General features: G+C 41.0%; 1 protein-coding gene across 2 annotated transcripts in view; it reads left to right on the plus strand.

Annotated features, from left to right (window-relative positions):
- The window catches only part of LOC137985007 (intersectin-1-like), a 61,810-nt gene that overhangs the window by 14,963 nt on the left and 21,847 nt on the right, over nucleotides 1–25,000 (plus strand). For both annotated transcript variants that reach the window (XM_068832401.1, XM_068832409.1), the window contains exon 2: nucleotides 23,934–24,032. In XM_068832401.1, coding sequence (XP_068688502.1) covers nucleotides 23,934–24,032 — 99 coding nt within the window. The remainder of the gene's footprint in view (nucleotides 1–23,933; nucleotides 24,033–25,000) is intronic.

The following is a 25,000-nucleotide window of genomic DNA, read 5'->3' on the forward strand; positions in this document are numbered from 1 at the left end:
GTAATAGCTAAATCGTCATCATTATTTTCTTTGGCGTTAAATCATGCTTCTAGATGAATTGATTTTTCATGAGCTTACTGAGCTCAAAGTGAGAGGATATGACAATTTAATCGCGCGTTGAAGTTTCACTCTTCGTAAATCACTTGCTGAGTTAATGTCTCGTGTAATTGTGCTTCGACAGTTGGCAAAGTTTCCTAGCTTGGCCCTCCTTCTCCCATTCAAGATAAAATTCTGTCAAAATGGAGAGATAAGGGCAGATTATTACTTATTATTTACCATTTTAGTCCGATGATTTTTACTTTTGAAAATTTGGTGGATTCATTGGATCAAATTTAGCACTTTGTTTGCTAACACTGCAAGTGAGTACTGTCACGGTATTGCGCAGTGGATAAATCTGTTTCGTAAGGTGCTACAATGGTACTGCCGATGTGTTTTGGGTCAACTCTCACACCAAAACAGTCAGGTTACGGATTTTCCTTGTTAGCTTTCATTTCTCTTCATTCTAATTCAATCAAAGATTAGGTTCATGTGTAAATTCCAAACAGATTTTTTTAAACGGTTTTTTTACGAACAGAAAATTAAAATAGGAACCGAGAACATTTTTCGCGTGGATATAAATACGCAATTGTGATCTAAGATAGCTTGGATGTCTTGATCTTTGTACAACTCATTGTAGATCTGCAACTCAGATCATAAGACTTTACTTACTGGGTCGCGCTCGGTGAATGAAACCTGTTTTCAATGAGATTTGGAGGACATGTAGTCGCACTCATTCTCCTAATAATCATGTTAAAATTACTTTGCTTACCTTTGCAAAGTGCAACTTTCTCTGGTAGAGATTTGTGGCTTTGATTATCTTTTCCCTTCTTTACAACCTCTAATGTTTGTCAATCATGAGTTTGCCAGTTCTTCGGTTGAAAAGTTAACACTGATGTGATGGTAGTAGTTTCTTAAGAAGAAATAGTGCCATTAAGTGACCTTTTTTTATGTGCTTTTCGAATCAGTGCCCGCAGTGCAGTCCGATCCACGAGCTCCCGTCTTAACATCATACTGGATTGACTGGAACGATTAAACTTTCTTTTAAATTGCCCTTTCTTCTTGTCTGCACTCTCTTCTACTGTTAACGAATAATTTCGATTTTAACTTAAAACCGCCAAAAATTGTAGAACCAATCAGTTGCCAAGCAGTAATCATGTGCACAAGTAACGGTAGTGTTGCGCAAGAAAATTAGTGATGACGTGACATAGAGATTTCTTACGCCAAAATTATTGTATTTCTAGTTGTTCACTGTTCAACCATCTCTCCTTTGGTTGAATTTCAACTCAAGTTGCACCTCTTTAATCTGATATTATTGAACCGGCCGGGTGGACAGGTCGTGATCTTTACAAGGGAATTTCGAAATTCAAACCATTGATTTTGGTATAAATACTTTTTTTTCACGCACTGTGACTGAACTGAATAAGATGAAATGGGGAACCTTATTTGTCATCAAGGGCAAATATATTTCCTTTTGTCTCAACACTATTCTTAAAAGACTTAAAAGGGCACAACTACGCAAAACTACTCATTTCAGATCACTTATCGTCAGTAAAATCTGCCAGAGCTTTCGTCTCACATTTCAGCGAGCAGTTCAATTATTTGAGTTGTTCAGAGGTCATCTACAATTTTAGCGCCAAGGATTCTGAGGGGAATTTTGCACTTGAAGTATTAGCTTGTGACCGCGTTCTCATCCTTCTGCAAATTAGTACTGTATCCAGTAGTATCGTTAAATTATTTCTTCAGACATTCTTCATACATGCGGCAAGGTTAGTAATAGTTCTATTACAGACTTGGTTCAAATCTCAGCAAGACTAGACCCTCCGTGAGGGTACACTGGGTTGCCTGTGGTACGTGCAGCGTTCCAGGCAATTTTTTTGAAATTTGGGGTTTGTAGCCGATATAACGCGCGCTCTGATTGGCTAATTGTGACTAGCCCACGGGCCGATTACGGGCTTGCAAAAACAAAGCAAAAGGTAATTAAAAAACCATATAATAAACTACTTACTAACCGAGCTAGCCCGAGCCGTACTGGGGAATATTGGCCCTGGGTCGTTTTTGTACGGACCTCGCTGCGCTCGGTCCGTACTGCCACGACCTCGGGCCAATATTTCCCTGGCAGTACGGCCCTCGCGCTCGGTTAGTAAGAAGTTATTAAGGGGTCACCCAGAAGTCATACTAGCAGAGGCCCTTTGGCTCACAGGTCCTCACACGTTCGTACGACGAAACAGATCCTTTTCTGAGGTTAAAAACCTGGCTACCGGCCTAACTCTTTTTCTTACTTTCCCAACCGCGAGAAAACCGCAGTAAATCAGCCATCGCCAAAAAATGTTTTTTTTTTCTCAAAAAATATTTAAAGTTAGGGGCAAAAAATACATCATTTTAAATCTAAGAAAATAAGCTTTCCAACAGCATAGAACTTATTTACAGACAACTGAAACATTTTATAAAAGCGAAAGTTCAACGAAAAAATTTAAGAAAAATAACAGTAAAAGATGTTTTCCAGGCAAAATTTGGTCATTTTAGCGTTGATTACGAATTTTTGGATGCAAAACTAAAATTTTCTTTAAGGACGTTCGCGCTCTGTTTGTGCGCGACGTTACTGCGCAGGTAACGCGACTGTAATATGTCACGCATTACTTCGAGCATTAGTGAAGTTGAGGTTTTAAAACCCTTGCAAAAACCGTGGACTATAACTCTTGCACAGCGTTAGATCAGAGAAGATCGTGATCAGTCAAAATTGATTTAAAATATTTATGAAAGTCAAGTAGACTACTGCACGACTGATATTCGCGAGGTTTTATAAGTCGTGCACTAGTCTACTTGACTTTCACACAGATTTTTCAAGCATCAGTTAAAATAACATGGCGACAAAAACGCCGAGGAAAAAATTCCAGGCCGGCAAAAGAATGGCACATTTATTTCCGAATCATCATGAAACTTCAAAGAGAAGTGAGCGGGAGGATGGAAAAGCTCTGGAAAAGGTAGACTAGTGGCTGAAAGTTTGGAAAACTCGAGGACGAACCGTTGCGTAAATTTAATGGGGCTGTTTCTTTTTAATGTTTTTATTACCCTACGAACTTAAGTTCAAAGTGAATGCATGTTTTTAAAGTTCTTTTCCTTTACTTTCGTGAAAATTGAGCAGTATTTTCGTCCTCGTCCGCTTGAATATTGCGGACCTGCGTGGAAACAATCAGCGATTGAATTTCACAAAAAAACACACTCCAGGGGATGAGCATGAAGGCAATGGAGAGATGTTATACAAAACACCAACCAAATGAAGGTGACCCCTGCTTAAAACTTTGTTGCTATGCTCGAGAAGGGTTTTTTTTTTCGGTAAAAACCTTTCACCTCTTCAACGATCGATCCTCTCTTGGGTTCCAGTCCTTGCCCGACAGGTCACGCAAAAGCGTGACAAACGAACTTTTTCAAGAGCTTTGCAAAATCACATCGATTTTACTCGTTCAGATCATCGGTGACCCCTATTTTTTTAATCATGAATCACTTACTTTACTTGCTATTTACAAAATATGATGAAATGAAAAAATTCTCACCGTAAGAAGTTATCTTTTTTTAACATTTTCCTTCCTCGTGCCATCGAATTCCGGTAGTGGTTGCAACGGATAGAGCTTACGAAAACGCTCGTCGAGGATGAACTCTGCTGTTTACCACATCCCTAGCGGCATACAATTATCTAAAAATCTCACTCCTAAAAACCTATGCACGGAAACTTTCACTCCAACAGTTTATTTTTATGATTTTCGATGGATGAGCAGATGAGTCTACATCTCGCTATTATGACCGATTTCTCGAAATTAAGGCATTTTTCCACTGCCATTTTCTCCGAAACAAAGTCGGTGACCCCCATTTTTTTTTTTCATTTTTGGATTAAGTACTTTATGACCTAACTCTAGGCGAGAAATGAAGAAAATCTCACCATAGGAAGATTTTGGCGCGAACGTCCTTAAAGTGTCAAATTTGCGACCCATTGCTAACGGCAACGGAAGCGATCGCATTACGAATAATTAACCTCTGTTGCCAAAAACCACCCAAATAACCGGTCAGTGTAAAACGCAGACTGCAGACTGCAGACTGCAGACCAGGGATAAAATGCAGACAGAGGGTAAAATGCAGACTGCAGACTGCAGACTGCGCATTAATAAAATAATAATGAAAAAAGAGTTATAAGAGTGTTAGTAGCCGTTTGCACTTTCACACTGAAACCCCAACACAGCTCCCATCGCTTTGGTTGCCCCACCGCATGTTTTAAATCCGGATTTTCATCGAACTCTGTAAGAATTGAAGCTGTTTGAACCCTTGTTGTTGTTGGAAAAAGGATAGTTTCGTTAAGTGAGTTGCTTTTAGGCAAAGAAGTCACCACCCCATAATTCAACGATCATGACTAAAACACCACACGAGTACATACGGGTAACATACGAGTAACATACGAGTAACATACGGAACATACGGATACATACGAATACATACGACTAACATACGACTAACATACGAGTAACATACGGATACATACGACTAACATACGGATACATACGAATACATACGAGTAATACGAATGTTTTTCTCATAAAGGAAGCCCTAATTATAAGCCTTGCAGGCATTTTTCACGCCAGCAAACACGTACCTGGCTCAGGGAGGGGAGGGAGGGGATGTTGATCGACCCCCCAAGGCTGTGGTTAAATTTAGTCACAATTTAAATAAATTCACATGGAGTGCAAAACCCTTAGCTTGCGCTACAAGATGACAATATATTTTGGATGTCGCTGATGTCGTATGACGTCATCAGATCCGCCATCTTGATTTCACTATTTCAGCTTAAGTTGCCTATGATAAATCAGTGCAAAAAATCAGTGCAAAATCAAGCCAGAAAGCTTAAATGGGGTAAAAGATTATGACAGACCTGCTCTGACTTCCTTACGTGACTTAAATGTAAACTGTCCTGACAGTCATAATCAACTACGAGAGCAACATCCAAAATATATTGTTATCTTGTTGCGCAAGCTAAAGGCGGCGAAATACGAGATACAAAAACCCTCAACTTGGCGCGCAACATTATTTCGTTCCAAGTTTGGGTCGATTTCTCCCGTTTTTCACCTTGCATGATCAACTTGTCGCGCAACAAAAACATTTGTTGCGGGTTGAAGAAAGTTGTTGTGAAAAGTAGAGCGCGGATCTACTCTAAGCAACAAATTTTGGCTTTGTTGCTCGTTTTTCATCAAGCTCACAACTTGTCGCGCAACAAATGTGCTCTTGTACTAGCAAATCAACCACTCAGCGCCCTGCATTTCTTCAACCCGCAACAATGTTTTTCTTGCGGGTCAAGTTGATCACGCAAAGTGAAAAACGCGAAACATCGACCAGAACGAACTTGCAACGAAACAATGTTGCGCCACAAGTTGAGGGTTTTTGTATCTCGTCTTTCGCCGCCTTAAGGGTTTTGCACTCCATGTGAATTTATTTTACTGTGACTAAATTTAACGAAAGCCTTGGATGGTCTATCAACACTCCCCCGCCTCAAACTGAGCCGGGTTCGTGTTTGCTGACGTGAAAAATGCTTGCAAGGCTTATAATTAGAGCTTCCTTTATGAAAAAAACATTCGTATTACTCGTATGTATTCGTATGTATCCGTATGTTAGTCGTATGTATCCGTATGTTACTCGTATGTTAGTCGTATGTCAGTCGTATGTATTCGTATGTATCCGTATGTTCCGTATGTTACTCGTATGTTACTCGTATGTTACCCGTATGTACTCGTGTGGTGTTTTAGTCATGATCGTAATTCAACTGTCCATTTTGCTGCACTGAACAAAGTAATTGAGTAATTACCCAATAACTCAATTTATTTTGACGCGCATGGCTACAATACGAATTAACAAAGACAGAGATAACGTGGATTTTGCAACCATTTAACGTTTCAATTCAGTCGGCTTAAGCCAGTATGACTGAGGTGTAAAAAATTTTTATTAGGATCCTTTCATTCGCTTTCGTGTACGTTAGTTCACAAGTTCGTTCGTTTTGCATCTGGAAGATGTAATTTTCAATTATAACCTCTCCCTTGGTTATCACGCATAGCTTAACCAATGAAATCCCCGCGTCCTAATTGCTCGGAATACATGAACTTCTTTGTGCATTTCGTTGCACCCAAAAAAGACAACAGAGATTATTCAGGTATTCGAAGTAATAATTGTTGGTTTTTCGATCGATTTCCCTCAATGTACGGGTGTGACAAATAATTTGGAACATTGCAATGCATCTGGAAGCGCAAAAAAGCACAGATGATTTCAACGCGTACGATCGCATCCCCAAAAGGTGCGGCGACCCACAGTCATGATAATGTGAGTTGTTGACAGATGTAAAACAGGATTGTCTTTCAAACAATCTTTATTTTATCTTTATGACTCGTTTTTTTATTATTAATATTTATTTTACCCTCAGTCTGCATTTTACCCCCGGTCTGCAGTCTGCGTTTTACACTGACCGCCCAAATAACCGATTTTTCGACGGAAAATTCATCCCAGAGGATAAAACTATTCACTGGACATGTAATAAAGGTAAATATGTTCGAGCGAAAGCGAAAACAAGCGAATATTTTGACGGAAAACACAATAATGTGAGATCAAAGGAACATGTGGTGAAGACACGCAATTGCGGCATCGCTTCGACAATAATCTTACCTTTTCAGCGATTTTAACGCTTGAAATTCCGTTCAATCCACCTGGTCTAGTCTTTGAATTTACTATTATCGCTGCCCTGCGAATCTTCAGTGTTCTACATAAGAGCACACTTGGTAAAAGACGGCTCGACGGGCGACAGATTGTTGTCGATGTTGTCGCCTGTCTTGTTCAGTATCCAGTTGATTTGCCATTATTGAGCTTCATAAGGGTATATTTTGTTCAAAGATCTACTAAAACGCCATTCGCGCTACATGACTTTCGACGCCATGGCTGGTTAAGTTAATCGTTATAATGTGTCCACCAGAGAAATATACGCATTTCCCACTACCCTCTCGATCCTAAGAAAATACACGCAGCAGGGCTCTATGCACAAAGACACCACTTAGCAGGGGAGTGACAGGCAAGACTTCTACCGACATGGAAAAAAATAAAAATAATAAAAATAATAAAACGGAGAAATCTACCCATTTTCCGACTGGGATTGCCATAGGGCAACCCAGTAACAAGCGTTTCCTCTGCAGTGACTGATCCCACGTCGGTGTTTATTTTCGATCTCTTCGTTGTCCTTCGTTTTTCCACACTGCACCCACAAATCGGCGATGTCCCAGAAAATTGGCGTTAATAGTGGTAAAATTATTGGTCTAGCCTTATCCTTGTCTTTGCAATCGCTAAGCTTTTAAAGACACTTAAAACTTGCGAAGATCGGGTTTGTGTCCTTTAAAAGTCCCAGAATTTAAGATATGCTCATACAGTCGTCCTTCGCACTGGGAAATTTAATGGCTGTGACGACACACCGACAAAATACGGTTCTTGTTTGGTCAGTTGTTGGGTTAGAGAATTATTTCTCGTGACCCAATAAATATTTTGTGTCATTTTTGGCTTATGTTTGGTTGACAGGACAAACCTAACAAGATACTTACTTTTTTAAGGCTCGTGTTTGTCTAACCGGAGGCTCACAGTAACCTAACAACAGACTTACACTTTGTTAGTCTCAACACTTGAAAGCCAAAAAAATATATCGTTGGGCTCAATTTTGGCCCTTGTTAACCTCCGGGGATCCATTTCAGGCCATTAGTAGGCCTGATTTAGGCTCTGTTAAGCCAAAAAATTTCGTACGTGTTTGGTTCGCTTATCTCCGAGTTGCATTGTATAATGATCACTCCTGGAATTCTGTATGCTAAATTTATTGGATTATTGGTTCTGTTATTTCGCAATGTTTCGTATTGCTTTTGTTAATCCTTAATGAGTTAGTGAATGAATAAACAGAAATAAGTAATGTTAGCCGGACTTCATCAGTGATGTGGCGGGAATTATTTTGGCAGGACGCAATGTAAGTACTCCTTGATAATAAACACAAAGGGCACATTAATTAATACACTTCGCCAATAACACCTACAACGAACCCCAAAGTTTTTAATTTGGTGCAGTGGCTAATAACTTGGCCCTCATTGCGTTCGATAGGACGCAGTTCTAATGCAGACTGAATTGAGATCTTTGAGACACCCGGTGTCCGATCATCGATCACACTCCAAATTGTGCAAATAGTGGTGATTAACAGTATTTAACTCTAAGCACCCATTTTAAATCGTTGCGCTTTCAGTAACTGCGTGGCTCGCATGTTAAGTCGAATTGCTCGCATGTTGACTCGAATATGGACTCCAATGGTTAACAGCCATGGCTCGCACGGCTCGCAAGCGCGCACATTGTCCATACTCGTTTTAAGTCGTTTCAGTTATTAGGCGTAAACTCTCTTTAACATTTTAGCTTTCATTGTACGGTTCGGTTAACTACACTTTTCACGAGTTCGTGTGAACAAAATAGCACTCGTTCACAGATTAAGCCCGCTAAGCGCTCGTTTCAGTGATTAGGCCTAAGCACTCTCTTAACATTTTAGCTTTCAATTTCCGGTTTGGTTAATTACACTTTTCACGGGATTATCTCACTGCGTACAGCGTAGCCAGCCTCTATTAAAGCCTAGCCATTTTCAATTCGCAATTTATTTTGACATTGCATACTTCAACTTGAACTTTTTAGTTTTCGCGTACCGCGTAGCCGGCTAGGCAGAATTGTTCGAGTGGCAGGGTATTCTGCAATTACTCCCAAGAAGAGTTTATATTAAAATGTTTGACGTGTGTAAAGGTGCTTTTTCTCTCTTTCTTTCCTCCTTGTTTTTTTTTGTTTGTTTGTTTGTGTCTTCTCCATGCACCGTTGTATAACTACTTTGTTCGGAAATTTCAAACGTCAATCGGATGTAACTCGTTTTAGCAACATACGAAATTCGTCACCTACGGACGCTGCGTTCATTCCAATGCTTACGAAGTCCATTACATGATAGCATTTGCAAAGTAGTGTCCTTTTCCATTTCTAAGCCACTAATGCCAGCTTTGGCATGCCCTTATCTTTTTTCCGCACATAGTTTCCCCGTTTTTCGCAACAGCATGCCACCATCCAAGTTTAACACCAGACCCTAGCCAGCTGCCTAGCGAATTGTTTACATTAAATACTTTTTTAAATCGAATTGTACGTCGATCTAAAGTATTGCTTGAAATATTACATACAGTTTTATTGGAGTTGAGTAATATTTCTCGAAGGGCCACTACTTTCGGGAAGCCGTTACCTTTACCCTACGGTACTGTCAGTTGGCTAATGGTGGGCATCTGGTGTATATTTTCAAAACAGACGACAACACAGATTCATATCATGTTCAGAAAAATAATTAATGGAAAGTAAGGCAAAATTTTTTTATTCCTGGCTTTCCTGCCAATAATAACAAACGTAGCAAAAAGATGAAGAAGGGGAGGGGTTTCCTCAAATATACACAAAATCAAATGAACGATATTAAAAAAAAAAAAAATAAGCCAATGAGATTTAGCATTTTATGGTTTAGAATAGGAGATTTTGGCAGCTGATGGAGTGATGCCAAACTACAGTACAACACTGCAATCAGTGCCCTCATTATGGTTAACGAACATCTCAGACAATAACAACACTGCCCGGTACCTGTACTATCTTAAAACGAGTATGGACAACGTGCGCGCTAGCGACCAGTGCGAGCCATGGCTGTGAACCATTCGAGTAAATAGGAGTCAACATGCGAGCAATTCGACTAAACATGCGAGCCACGCAGTTACTGAAAACGAAACGATTTAAAATGGGTGCTTAGATGTACATACTGTTTATAAGCGCTATTTGCACAATTTGGAGTCCGAAGATCGAGGCACGGGTTGTCCCAAAACTCTCAATTCAGTCTTCATTGGAACTGCGTTCTATCGAACGCAATAGGGGCTAAGTTATTAGTCACTGGCCCAAATTAAAAGCTTTGCGTTCCGTTTTAAGTGTTATTGGCGTATACTGTATTAATTAATGTGCCCTTTGTGTTGATTATCAGCTAGTACTTATATTGCGTCCTGCCAAAATAATTCCCGCCACATCACTGATGAAGTCCGGGTGACAATATTTATTTCTGTTTATTCATTCACTAACCCATTAAGGATTAACAAAAACAATACGAACGATTGCGAAATAACAGAACTAATAATCCACTAAATATAGCATACAAAATTCCAGGAGTGGTCATTACACAACGCAACTCGGCGATAAGCGAACCAAATATACGCAAAAAACCTGCGTACAGATCACGCGCAAACGAGCATGAACACAATCGCAAAAATGATTCATTAGTATGTATGAGCTTTTCTATTGTCTTCCTTTTGTCGCCTTGTGTCGTCTATGATACAAATAAAAATTTGGTTTTATCAACGGAGTTGATAAATGTAAATTGGCCACCGTACAGAGATTCTAAAAGCTGACGTTTCGAGCGTTAGCCCTTCGCTCTGACGAAGGGCTAACGTTCGAAACGTCAGCGTTTAGAATCTCTGTACGGTGGCCAATTTACATTTATCAACTCCGTTGATAAAACCAAATTTTTGTATACTACATCCCCACCGACGCAGCACCACAGTTTCTTTAGAAACTACCCCTTCATTCATATGATACAGATAACGTGGTGAATTGAAAATAATTGGCGTACTCGGTTGTCGGCCTGTCGATAAAAATATGTACACAAGCTTATTATAATGGCGCAAAGTCCTGCGCGCGGAGCACCATACTTAAGAAAATATGGTAACCCATCGATGTGAGAAAATTTGGTTTTACAGCCATGACGTCATTAACGTCCGTACGTACGTCCGTCCGCCCCTTCATGTATGCCAATGTGACCAGTACACGTAACCATATCACGGGCTCAAATTTAGAGGTCATCGAGGATGCAATACTCCATTTGACACTGTAGCTAATACATCTTTGATATTGGACATCAATGTTATGGTCAATTGACACCTGTCAAAACAAGGAATCCGCTGCCCAGTATCACGTGACCATATCGCGGGCTCAAGTTAAACCTTGTCGAGGTCAGCTGTTTTTTTTTTTCAACCTCGTTCCCAGTGTCTACTCCGCTTTCAAGATGGCGGGGCGGAGAAGACCCTGGCACACACCGTTATGACACCCATCGTTGTCGGGATCTTTAAAAATAACAATGTCCCCCACGGAAAATCGTTGCACGCGCTCTTCGGAGACTCGATATCGCCGCCTTGTGTTGTTGGCAATCATGTACTCCGTTGCTTCTAATGCCCGGAGTCTTGTTTCTTCTCTGATACGTGCAAGGCTGCATCCTATATCCAATCGGTCTGACACCGAAAGGAAGCTTTCTTGTGAGTCCTTGCCATTATTCATGCACATTGATCGTGCAATTCCTTTGCACTTGTATTATCTGTGATTTCATCGTCACTTTCTGTAGGTGGTGCATGGGCGCTCCAAAATTCAAAGTCGTTTGCAGATTTCTTCTCGTCAAAAAAATCATCGTCCATCGGATAGTAGAAATCACAACAAGACCGCCCTTTAAACAACTTCAACGGAACGTCTTGAATGGTGTGATGCCATGTTGTGTTGATTTCTCTTGCGACGTGTGGAAGAATATAAGGCCATAGCTTGGCTTGCTCGTCTACTGATCTTAAGCAAAGAATTTTTGTCATCATCTTTTTACCCTTTTGTTAAGGTTCTCAACTTGTCCGTGACACTCGGGGTGGTATGGTTTTCCATGTATGATCTTAACACCCAACGAAGCACACAGATTCTTAATCACTTCCGCAATAAATTCTGTACCATTGTCTGTCTGCAAGTATTTTGGAGCACCTTCGTCATAACAAAACAAATTGTGCAAGGTGGAGTGGATCTCGTTTGCAGACTTGATTTTGGTGGGTATTAGCCAGCAATATTTCGAGAAGCAGTCCTTTATCACTAAAATATACTGGTATTGGCCCCTGCTTGCTTGTAGCCTCTCAAAAGCACCGTAGCTGCGAATTGGACGGGGTGGAGGAGAAACGATTGGAAATGAAGTATGCAACTGACAATCGGGACACGACTTCAAAACTTGTTTAGCCAACTGCCTGATGCCGTTACAAAAGTAACGAAGGGAAAATTGCTTTACAATGCTATTCAACCCAACCACGGTGCATCCTCGTTCGGGTGAGTGATGGATTCCTTTGAGGATGTCCAATGCCTTTTCTTTGTACACAAGTTTGATACCTCTGTTTGGAATAAGGTCACCGCCCTTGGTGTATTCTAAACGAATAATGGCGGCTTCATCAGGCATTTCGACAACCCTATAAATAGGTTTGCTGGAAAGCCCCTTGTAAAAAAGTCTGTTACGATGTTTGGTGAAAAATTCACGCAAAGCACCCCATTCATTTAGACTAAGACAATCGGGTTTAATTGCCTTTCGATCCCGCAAAGACGGCAAAAACTTTACAACATTGAACAACTTGCCCCAGCATTCGCAACACATTGGTCCAACAAAAGGATAGGGGCCACAATTCTTGCATCCTAAAAGAAACAAATCATTTGACAATACATCGACTATTTAGTCACAATCCATGTCCCCTTTTCGACATGCCTCACAAAACGCTCTCATTTCTCTAATTTTTCTATTATTCTATTTACTTTGAATTGTGTTACATCAGTGCTAGTCTCGCACCCTTTTCGGCACGCCTTAACATGTGCTCTCATTTGTGCAATTTGTCTATAATTACATTTACTTTGAGTTGTGTTACATGATTGCCAGTCTCGTACCTTTTTTGGCATCCTTCAAAAAACGCTCTCATTTCTCTAATTTATCTATTATTCCATTTACTTTGAATTGTGTTACATGATTGCCAGTCTCGTACCTTTTTCGGGCACCCTTCATAAAACGCTCTCATTTCTCTACTTTTTCTATTATTCCATTTACTTTGAATTGTGCTACATGATTGCCAGTCTCGTGCCTTTTTCGGCACCCTTCAAAAAACGCTCTCATTTCTCTACATTTTCCATTATTCCATTCCTTTTGATTGTGTTAAATGATTGCCAGTCTCGAACCTTTTTCGGCACGCCTTAAAAAACGCTCTTATTTCTCTTATTTTTCTATTATTCCATTTACTTTGAATTGTGTTACATCAGTGCTAGTCTCGCACCCTTTTCGGCACGCATTAACTTACGCTCTTTTTTCTCTAATATGTCTGTAATTTTATTTTTTTTGAGTTGTGTTACATGATTGCGAGGCTCGTACCTTTTTCGGCAGCGTTAAAATACGCTCTCATTTCTCTAAATTTTTCATGTGTTACATCGGTGGTAGTCTCGCACCCTTTCCGGCACGGCTTAACATGCGCTCTCATTTGTCCAATTTTTCTCTAATTCCATTTACTTTGAGTTGTGTTACATGAGTGCCAGTCTCGTACCTTTTTCGGCACGCCTCAGAAAACGCTCTCATTTGTTTAATTTTTCTATTAGTCCATTTACTTTGAATTGTGTTACATCAGTGCTAGTCTCGCCCCCTTTTCGGCACGCATTAGCATACGCCCTCATTACTGGGTTGCCGTATGGCAATCCCAGTCGGAAAATGGGTAGATTTCTCCGTTTTATTTTTTTATTTTCCGTGTCGGTAAAAGTCTTGCCTGTCACTCCCCTGCTAAGTGGTGTCTTTGTGCATAGAGCCTTCTGCGCGTATTTTCTTAGGATCGAGAGGGTAGTGGGAAATGCGTAGATTTCTCTGGTGGACACAGTAGAACGATTAACTTAACCGGCAATGGCGTCGAAAGTCATGTAACGCGAATGTCGTTTTAGTGGATCTTTGAACAAAATATAACCTTATGAAGCTCAATAACGGCAAATCAATTGGATACTGAACAAGACAGGCCGTGGAATCTTAAAAGCGACGAGTAATGGACTTCGACAACAATCTGTCGCCCGTCGAGCCGTCTTTTACCAAGTGTGCTGTTATGTAGAAAACTGAAGATTCGTAGGGCAGCGATAATAGTGAATTCAAAGACTAGACCAGGTGGATTGGATGGAATTTCAAGCGTTAAAATCACTGAAAAGGTAAGATTATTTTCGTAGCGATGCAATTGCGTGTCTTCACCACATGTTCCTTTGATCTCACATAATTGTGTTTTCCCTCAAAATATTCGCTTGTTTTCGCTTTCGCTCGAACATATTTACCTTTATTAGATGTCCAGGGAATAGTTTTATCCTCTGGGATGAATTTTCCGTCGAAAAAAAAATCGGTTATTTGGGTGGTTTTTGGCAAACAGAGGTTAATTATTCGTAATGCGATCGCTTCCGTTGCCGTTAGCAACGGGTCGCAAATTTGACACTTTTATCGCATTATCACATTACGCATTGATCGCTAATCCGATTATTCCTAAAAATCTAAAAATATTCGTGCCTCATCAGTTTTCGGTCGAATTTATGTCCAAGAAAGCAAATAAATTGTAGAAAATTTTAGTTTTGGATCCAAAAATTTTGCCAGGAAAACATATTTTACTATTATTTTTCTTAAAAATTTTCGTTCAACTTTCGCTTTTATAAAATGTTTCAGTTGTCTGTAAATAAGTTATATGCTGTTGGAAAGCTTATTTTCTTAGCTTTAAAATGATGTATTTTTTTCCCCTAACTTTAAATATTTTTTGAGAAAAAAAAAAACATTTTTTGTTCAGGGCTAATCATCGACTACAGAGCTAATTGCGTGATCTGTTTATTGGCGCCTAGTTTGATGTGCAGAGAGATGACAACTACTAGGATTTGGAGTAAATATGCCACCAGCGTGACGGTTTATTAAATGATAAGCATTGAATATACAGAAACTGTAACTTGTTAGATCTCAAACATCAAAGGTGGGAGAAAAACTCGCCTAAACATCATTACGAAATAACCCAAAAAACAGCCGGGATGTTGTACCGGGGAAGGCGGAGGGAAAATTGAGTCCAAGACTGACGTTGTTCATGCGTTGCTATCTGAACCAACAATGAATCACAAAGCATTGATTGCATGATTTGAGCCTGCGAGGAATTCTAATTATTTTCCTATCTCCATCCCAGATGCAGATAAGACGAACAACCAGGAAATTAGCCTTTCACAAAAATGTCATTAAGCCATTAGCTTAATGGGTGTTTTTTGTTCAGGGCTAATCATCGACTACAGAGCTAATTGCGTGATCTGTTTATTGGCGCCTAGTTTGATGTGCAGAGAGATGACAACTACTAGGATTTGGAGTAAATATGCCACCAGCGTGACGGTTTATTAAATGATAAGCATTGAATATACAGAAACTGTAACTTGTTAGATCTCAAACATCAAAGGTGGGGGAAAAACTCGCCATAAGCCACAAACCTGTGGCCACCCCACCGGCCAACAAACAGATCACGCGAAAAGCGATTACTAGCAAATAAATGAAAAAATATGTCGCAGCCCATGCTTGAACGACATGTACAAATATAACTATCGTAGAGAAAAGCAGCGGCCTGCAGCCCATGTCTGAACAGACCTAAGCTTTGTAAAATCATAACTTTAAACTTAGATCTAAGCGTGGATAGTTTCGCAACCACGTAAACAAGACAGTTAGTCCGCAGCCCATGTCTGAACAAACCTTTGCCTTGCAACGTGTGGCTTAATACTGGGTACAGTTAACACCCAAGCATTACGCAAATGATTGATAGCCCTAATCTAGCAAGAATAGCAGCCCATGACTGAACTATGCTAGAGTATTAGAAAGGATAAATTCGCGTGCCCATGAAATAGCAGCCCTTGTCTGAACTAAATGCGGGACGTCAAAATTAGCAGCTTTAATCGTTTTGGGCATTAGCAGACAAAGCACCCGAACGCAGGTACATTTTAAACGCATCAGATTGCCAGCGACCAAGTTTGCGAATTTGGTAATCAGAGAAACCTTGCTCGGAAGCGTGAGTTGCGGCTCCAATGCGGAAACTATGGCCTTTGTAACGGCTCGTGTCTAAACCACAAAAAACAAGGCAACGTTTTAATTCAGTATTGAACGAGCTGATGGTGACCGGGCGCACATCACTTTCACAAAATAGAGGACCGGAAGCAGCGCCTCTCATGCCACAGTAATCAAGTAGTGTTTGTACTGGGCAAACTGACACAGAATTTTCTCTTGCGATTAGGATGTCAAAGGCTTTATTCGCTGTGTTGTGTTTGAATTTTCGTATTGTCAACTTGGCCATACTTATGCTCCCGTGGGATGATATAAAACAAAGATCGTCATATTGCAGAACATCCCCGCCCGAATCCACATTTTTGGCCGCTAGCTCTCCAATGCGAAAGAAACCATAAAAAGCCGTCGTAAACATGGCAGCATATCGCTTCCGTTGTGCCGCCGAGGAATTAGTCGAACACAACGAACTTACTAATAGGTGAAGCAATGGATGCGATATTGGCAGTCGGGTATCGGAAACTCTATTTCGGCTAGTTGCCGTCAACAGCTTTTGTATTAAAAAGGATTTCGTTGGGTCACCAATTCCCCTAAGACGATGAACATAGCCGATGGCCGAGACATATGAGTGAATAGTAGCAACGGCAAATTTTTTGCAACTAAGGTACGAAATGAATAAGGCTAAGGCGTCAATTGACACAGGGAGTAATTGGGTTTCGCATGCACTGTAGAACCTAGCATGAAACTGCCGATAACACGTCCACGCACGCTGATACGCTTTTTGAGATCCGGGTGTTAGACTAGAATTGAGAAGTTCGTTCAACTGAGCGACCAATTCCTGGGCTGAAGGGTCTCGAGAACTGGCGTCGGGAATTCGTCCATTCCAGGGGATATTGCCTTGAACCGCTCTATCTGAAAACGGGAGATTAAGTCGGCGCGCTCGTTAAGCTTCCCTGGAAGATGACGAGCGGTAAAGAGAATATTGAATTTAAGAGTCGTTAACACCATATCCCTGATGAGAATCATAACTATCTTATGTTTAGACGTCTGCTTATTGATTATGTCCTCTAAAGCAGCGTTATCGGTCACGAACGTCACACATTTATCCGCCAATTGATCCCCCCATATATGTAATGCAATTACGAGAGGAAACAATTCTAATGCCGTGATGTTCAGTGATTGCCAAGACTCGGGCCAACTACCATAAAACCAATGTGTTTTAAATAAAGCCCCGTATCCTTTAGAACCGGCTGCATCTGAAGTAATTTCATATCGTGAAGCGGACATTCTTTCATCCAGAAAAAATGTGCGACCATTGTATTGCTCCAAGAACGATAGCCAAACGATTAAATCACTTTTGGCGTCTTTGTTTAAACGGATTTTAAAATGGGGCCTTCGAATTCCTCTCGTAAGATCGATTAGCCTCCGTAAGAAGGCTCTACCCGGCAAAACCACTGAACATGTAAAGTTTAAGAGGCCAATTAATGACTGAAGTTCGCGTAGCGTGACTTTACGCCGCGTAGAAAAATCCAGCAGCATCGTGCGACATTTCCGGAGTTTTTCCTCCGGCAATCGAGCTTCCATGCGAATAGAATCTAGAGTAATCCCGACAAAAGGCAATTCGGTCTCGGGTCCTACGGTTTTCTCGGGCGCAATGGGAACGCCTAAGTAGTTACAAAGTGAAATGAACCGTGACAGTAGATTTTCGCAAGACTGCTTACTTCTGGCTATGAACAAAAAGTCATCCAAAACGTGTATTATCTCGTCGGCCTGAAAGATTTGCTTGGCGGCCCACTCGAGTGCCGTACTAAATCGCTCAAAAATGGCGCACGATGACCTACAGCCCATTGGAAGGCAGCGATCGAAGTAATAATTTCCCCGCCACTTCATCCCCAGTAAAGGATAGTCCTCCGGGTGAATCGGAATAATTCTAAAGGCAGATTTGATATCAGTTTTAGCGAGATAACAGCCAACTCCTAAACGTTTTACAAACACTATTGCATCTTGAATGGACGCATAGCGTACCGAAGAAAAGTCTACAGGGATTCCTGAATTTACCGAATTCTCATGCGGATATGACAAATGTTGTATAAGCCGGAACTCATTGGGTGCTTTCTTAGGGACGATTCCTAACGGTGACACGACAAAATTATCGAACGGCGGGGCGCTAAATGGGCCTGCAACCCTACCGGCTTCGATTTCCTTGTGTACTTTATCCGTTAGGATGTTTGGTTGGGCGTGGGCACTAAGCAAATTTGGAGATTCGAAGCTTGATCTTAAATTAGAGTAATGAATATGAAACCCATATGAGAAGCAAAGTATCAAAAAGTTTTTTAAAAAGGGGTGGTAATCACGCAGAACTGAAGTGAGACGGTCAATTCTTACGGGGGTGACTGGATTGCTCTCTAGTAGACGCGCTAGGCGCTGTTGTTCCACTAGGCTTAATGCTCGAGGTTGGGGGCTCCCCTCCCTCTGAACAATTTTTGGCTGCGTGCTTACCTCCGCATCGGGAGCAGATGTGGATAAAGGAACACCCTGAACAGAACCTCCCGTTATTAAAGTTAAAGCATGTTCCTTTAACGAGAGGGATTTGTCGCGATTTTCCGACTCGCCCGGCGGGAAGGTTACCTCTCTGGGGACGAAAAGGCAAGGTAAGTGAAGTGGCCTCGAGCCATAACTCCCACTGGACTTCCTCCCAAGAGTACCTATCGGGGGCGGACTGACGCAAATATCTAAATTGCTCATCATAGTAAGCCCAGTTCCCGTTTTTGTTTGCAATGGCACGAACGGTCTCACAATATTTTAGCAAAGCGGCCGTGTCCCCCGCGAACTTCTGGCAATAAATGGCCATAAACGTGTGGAACGCCGTGACCCACTGCTGAATACTATTCAATTTACGTGGGGCGCTAGCTGGCTCTAATGTAATCTGCGGCTTATAGCCATTGCCGGTAGCCGAAAGCCCAACAGTAAAACGCTCTTGTTGAACCGCGGTTTGGAGCAGTGCTCCAAAGTGTACAAATTCGTTAGCCCAAATTTTTGATTTTATTTTGTCACTAACTGCACTTCCAAGTGGGATGGCGACGCTTGAGAAAAGGGGTGTGGTGGGCATACTGTGCACGTTAGGTGATACAAGATTACCTCCAGAAGTCCCGGCAATAGCTTGCGTCGCTTGCACAACGGAATTCTGGACTATCGAGGCGGTGGTAGGCACGAGATCGGACGCTACGGTCGACGTTAATGCTGCGTTAGTTGCCGTGGTTGCTGACGGTGGTGGTCGTAGCGCGTCCTGGACGGCCTTTTGGACAGCCAGAGAAAGGGCACTGGACAGCGCCGCAACATTTACTTGCATCGTGCCGTCTTGTTGATTAGAGGTACTATTGGACAAGCTGCTCGACGTGCTAGCGGTACTGGTTTCCATGCTGTTTACGGTAGAGGCAGAGGGCCAGAACGTCTCGGACGCTTACTTTGTGGAGGCATACTCTTAAAGAAGAGAGAGTGTTAATTGATCGAAACGTCCTAATGTTCTCGTGTAACGCTTAATCGGTAGTTGTATCGCAATAACTGCCACAGGTCAAATAAAGGAGGTATTAAAAGTAAGAATTGTCATTAGATCGTGCGCTCGTATCCTCAAATACATACAAATAGCTTGAGACTCCGAGTGCTATGGCACGCAACACAGGCGGCCCACTCATTTGGAGACAAAGCATAAAATCGACCGTGACCGGTCAAACAAGGATCAAGGACAAACAGTACGTTGTGAGTACAACGGCGAATTACACTACCAAGTACCAACGCAAAACAATATTTAACTTGGCGGTATGTCCAATAAAGAGGAAATAATGAGCTACAGTACAGATCTAAGACTCTAACGGTGTACATCATTAAACACTTTGAGTGATTGGATCAAAGCCCCCCTCAAACTTCGATAAAGTTTAAACTGTCCGCGTTGGTTCAGATGAACTCCATCGTGCAATAAGAATGATGGTGTTGTCCTCCAAAATCCCCTGTGTCTCCAGTAAAATGCAAATGGAAGGGGCTGTAGGACAACGCGTAAATAATCCGTCAACTTGCGAATGCGTACGTTTAAGTGTGCGTTCTCTCTTAGTATAGTTTGGCACACGCAAACCACGGTTACGCCAATTTGTTCATGTAATAGCCTTGTTAGGTCTTCTAACTGTGAACCAATGGTTAGAGCAGAACGGATTGAACAATCAGTGATATCGTTCGTACCCAACTGGAGAATAACAATGTCAGGCGAAAATTGTCGGACTATCTCCAAATCGTAGCGTATGACTTTGGCCACAGTTCGTCCCCCTACTCCATGCCAGCGCAGGGTCATAGGGGTGGTGATGTCAAAATCCTCCCGTAAAGCGTTTGTAGGCAGACGTAGAAACTCATGCAAACGCCTGATGAAGGAGTGCCCCAAAATCAAAACCCGAGGTTCAGCCATAACTACACATCCAGAGAGAAGACTACACGAAAGCGCAACGCATGCTACAGGGAAATAATAAAGTACTGTACTTGCCTTAACACGGTGCGGGAGAAAAAATTGAGTCCAAGACTGACGTTGTTCATGCGTTGCTATCTGAACCAACAATGAATCACAAAGCATTGATAGCATGATTTGAGCCTGCGAGGAATTCTAATTATTTTCCTATCTCCATCCCAGATGCAGATAAGACGAACAACCAGGAAATTAGCCTTTCACAAAAATGTCATTAAGCCATTAGCTTAATGGGTGTTTTTTGGCGATGGCTGATTTACCGCGGTTTTCTCGTGGTTGGGAAAGTAGGAAAAAGAGTAAATTAATTCTCTATTTTCGAATTCCCCATAAAACACTTTGTTTGCCCTCCCCCCCCCCCCCCCCCCCCCAAATTTTGCATAAACCACTGTTTTCAAATGCTCTTGGGAATATGCAGTGTCCCCAAGAGCATTTGAAAACAATAGTTTATGCAAGATTTGGGGGGCAAACAAAGTGTATTATGGGGAATTCGAAAATAGAGAATAGGCCGGTAGCCAAGTTTTTAACCTCAGAGAAGGATCTGTTTCGTCGTACGAACGTGCGAGGACCTGTGAGCCAAAGGGCCGCTGCTGGTATGACTTCTGGGTGACCCCTTAATAAATTCTTACTAACCGATCGCGAGGGCCGTACTGGGGAATATTGGCCCGAGGTCGTGGCAGTACGGACCTCGCTGCGCTTGGTCCGTACAAAAACGACCCAGGGACAATATTTCCCAGTACGGCTCGAGCTAGCTCGTTAGTAAGTAGTTTATTATGTGTTTTTTTAATTATCTTTTGCTTTGTTTTTGCAAGCCCGTAATCGGCCCGAGGGCATTACGGGAGAATAATGCCCTACAATTCAGTCACAATTAGCCAATCAGAGCGCGCGTTATATCGGCTACAAACACAAGCCATATAATAAATGGTCTTAATGACCCCACAACTTGAAAAATATTGCCTAGAACGCTGCACGTACCACAGGCAACCCAGTGTACCCTCACGGAGGGTCTAGTTTCTCTAATTTTTCTATTATGCCATTTACTTTGAATTGTGTTACATCAGTGCTAGTCTCGCACCCTTTTCGGTACGCATTAACATACGCTCGCATTTCTCTAATTTTTCATAATTCTATTTACTTTGAGTTGTGTTACATCAGTGCTAGTCTCACGCGTTTTTCAGCGCGCATTAAAGTACGCTCTCATTTCTCCAATTTATTAGTATTTCATTTAGTTTTTGTTGTGTTATATCAGTAGTGCTGATAGTAGTAGTAGTAGAAGAAGTATTCCGTTGGGTTTCTGTTGTGTAACACTATTACTTGTGTCACCCAGATTTCGAAACGCTGTTAAAGGCTAGTCATTTGAAGGTCATAGGTTTAATTAATTCTGACTTTTTCGGAATTTCCCTGTGTGGTTGCTGACTAGTTCTTCGTTATGTTATTCAGTAAGATGTTACAACTTATGTAGCTACGGTGTCTGATGTTGTTCCTGTTGTGTTGTTCATCACGGTCTTATGAAATTTCTACATCTGATAATACTGCTGAGAGTCTGTTTGCGTAGCTATGCCGAAGAACTCAGCTGAATTGTGAATATTGCATAAGACATTTGGTCGTCCTTTGAATAGAGATTTTTACGGGTTGCGTAATTTTTTCAAAAATGACGAGACAAAGGATGTTTCGCCAAGTTTCAGTTAATCATATATTTCAAAACTGCCATTTCGTAATGCAGTTAAACATGTTCGCAATTGCCTCATTGCAAATGCTCGGCAAAAAAAAGAAACAGTTTCGAGATGACAAAATTGAAGTTTCTTTATGTATGTTTGTGATTGAAATGCATTATTTTCCCTTTGTACTATTTTTTTATTTTTTTTTTTTTCATCCTTTTCGCATTAAGGTGTGAGGCGAAATCTTATACCATTCTCTATTTTCGAATTCCCCATAATACACTTTGTTTGCCCCCCAAATTTTGCATAAACTATTGTTTTCAAATGCTCTTGGGGACACTGTATATTCCCAAGAGCATTTGAAAACAATGGTTTATGCAAAATTTGGGGGGCAAACAAAGTGTATTATGGGGAATTCGAAAATAGAGAATGTCACATTCAGACAAGCTGCTTGTTATCCGATGACATGCGTGTTGCATAATGGCATAATTTATGCGTCTGTACCCTTTTCGGCATTTTACATTCCCCCCATTGCATGGCATGGAACGAGCTAGCTCCCTTACGCTTGCTAGTGGTATGTTTCCCCAGGCTTGCTGTAACCTTGATTTTGGTCCTTGCATTTTCTTTGGGATCGGATCTCTGTATGCAGCTTCGTCAGTGATGCTCCAAAGGGTTTCAATTGGGTTAAGACCAGGTAAATATGTTGGCTATTCATCTTTTTGGATAAAATTCGGGAGGTTTTTCTTGCACCGCTGCTGGGTAGCTTCGCCATATGAGCTGATGTGCCATCTTGAACGAAGGTTGCACTGCTTTTGTTAGTGAAAAGCTTTCGTTTTACAGGCTCTTCTGTTGTAGATCTACGGCTGAAACAGGCTTTACTTCTTTTTCAAGGATTTTTGTGATATAATACTTTGCCATTACAGTTTGTCCTTGTGGGATAAAATGTAACAAAGTAAGGCTGCGGCCTGTCATGCTACCCCAAACCATCCATTTGGAACTTCCTTTAACTTGGTACGATGGTGGAACCTGACTCTCGTGTGAGCCCCATACAATATCGTTTTTAGGGTTGGGAGGATGGAAATGGTAAATTTACGATATTTGCGAGCGAATACCGACAGAGCTTTCCGCTGGCTGTTGCTCAGAAGTGGGAGCTTTTCTCGTCTCAAAGGTTTCCATCCTTTACTTGACATCTCCACACTGTTGTTACAGATCCGGCAGACCTTTGGTCCTCAGTTGTTTGCTGATTTTCCTTGTAGAATTTCCTCTTTTATACTTTGCTTTGTCTATAACTTTCTTTGCAGTTCTGGTTGACCACTTCTTGCCTTGTTGTAAAACACTTGTGAACTTGACCACTTCGCTACCCAGCTCTTGCTTTTTGCAATATTTTATCCCTTTTTCGCACATATACTCCAGATGATCGTAAAATTACTGCCTGTACTATTAAATAGACTGCTTCTCTGGATAGGGAAATATTTATTTCAACGATTTTTAATCTGACTTACAGAACAGTCTGAAAATTGATAAACAATAAGATAGGTTAATGCCTGTAAGAAAATGTAAAGAAAAATAAAAGTTCTGGATGAAGTATACACGTTTTAAAATGTCCACGAACTTTTGAAACACCCTGTAGGGCTAGATACAAATCACTCAGATGAACGTTTACAGAATCTAGAAGATCAATTACTGGAACTGGCAATTGACCTTTTGCAAAATTCAGATTATGCCTTGAGAAATAAGAATTCAGTCGGACTCATGTTTGTTTTTCATCCCTTGGTTACTTTTACAGACAAAAGACAGAAGAGCAGGAGAGGCGTAAAGATTGCCAGGAACGCTCCGACATCGTTGAAAACAAGGGTGAAGAAAGTGATACACCTTCCCTCGACAAGTAAGTTCTTCCTAATTTACTATAATGTAAAATTCTCTTTATCAAGGAGCTCAGTCGTATTATTTTGGGTTATTGTTACGACGAACAAATTACCTTTAAATTGAAGTAACCTAAAAATAGAAAAAAGAACAAAAAGATCCTTTAAACCATATAGGAACATGGATGGTTAAGGATAGAGAAGATTGACACGAATTATTACACAAACAAACAACTTGAAAAATTTAGGCCAAACGTTCTCAAAATGTTCAAACCGTGACTTAGCTACCTTAAGTTTGTGAAGTGTTGGCAGTCACATGATTAGATTAACCAGTAAGCATCGTGAATGGGGAAGATACCTAGAGCCCCATGCATGAATCCAAGATATATGGATAAGAGGCTCTTAAAAATTACCGGCTGAATGAGGAGGAGGGGGGGGGGCATAATGAGGCCTCGCCAAATTATAATGCGACGACATTCCGATTTGGTAAATTTCCTAGGATTTATCGGGAACAATTTGGTATCACATATGATTACCTGAGAAAAGCCATGCCTGTCGTATATTGGCAGGCTTGGTTCTCTTACAGTCACACCAACTTGAAGTGAAGCGTACCCATCAAGAATATATTTTTATTTGAATATTAAACTCGCTAGTATATTCGTTTCAAGAATGCAATAATGAATTGCTTATTGGAATACTGAACCCACTAGTTGTTTAAGGAATGCAACAATTAATTGATTATTTAACTGTTGAACCCACTAGTCGTTTCAAAACTGCAATAATGAATTGATTATTTGAATATTGAACCAGTCAGTTGTTCCAAGAATACGGCTGCTAACGGGTTCAATATTCAAATGTTCAATTCCTAATCGCAATCAGTGAACCTACTATCGGATTAAATATTCAAGAAATCAATTTATTATTGTATTCTTGAAATGACTAGTGGGCTCGATATTCAAATAATCAATTCATTAATGTAATCTCGACGGGT

The sequence above is a fragment of the Montipora foliosa genome, chromosome 2 (assembly GCF_036669935.1).
Source record: "Montipora foliosa isolate CH-2021 chromosome 2, ASM3666993v2, whole genome shotgun sequence".
NCBI lineage: Eukaryota > Metazoa > Cnidaria > Anthozoa > Scleractinia > Acroporidae > Montipora > Montipora foliosa.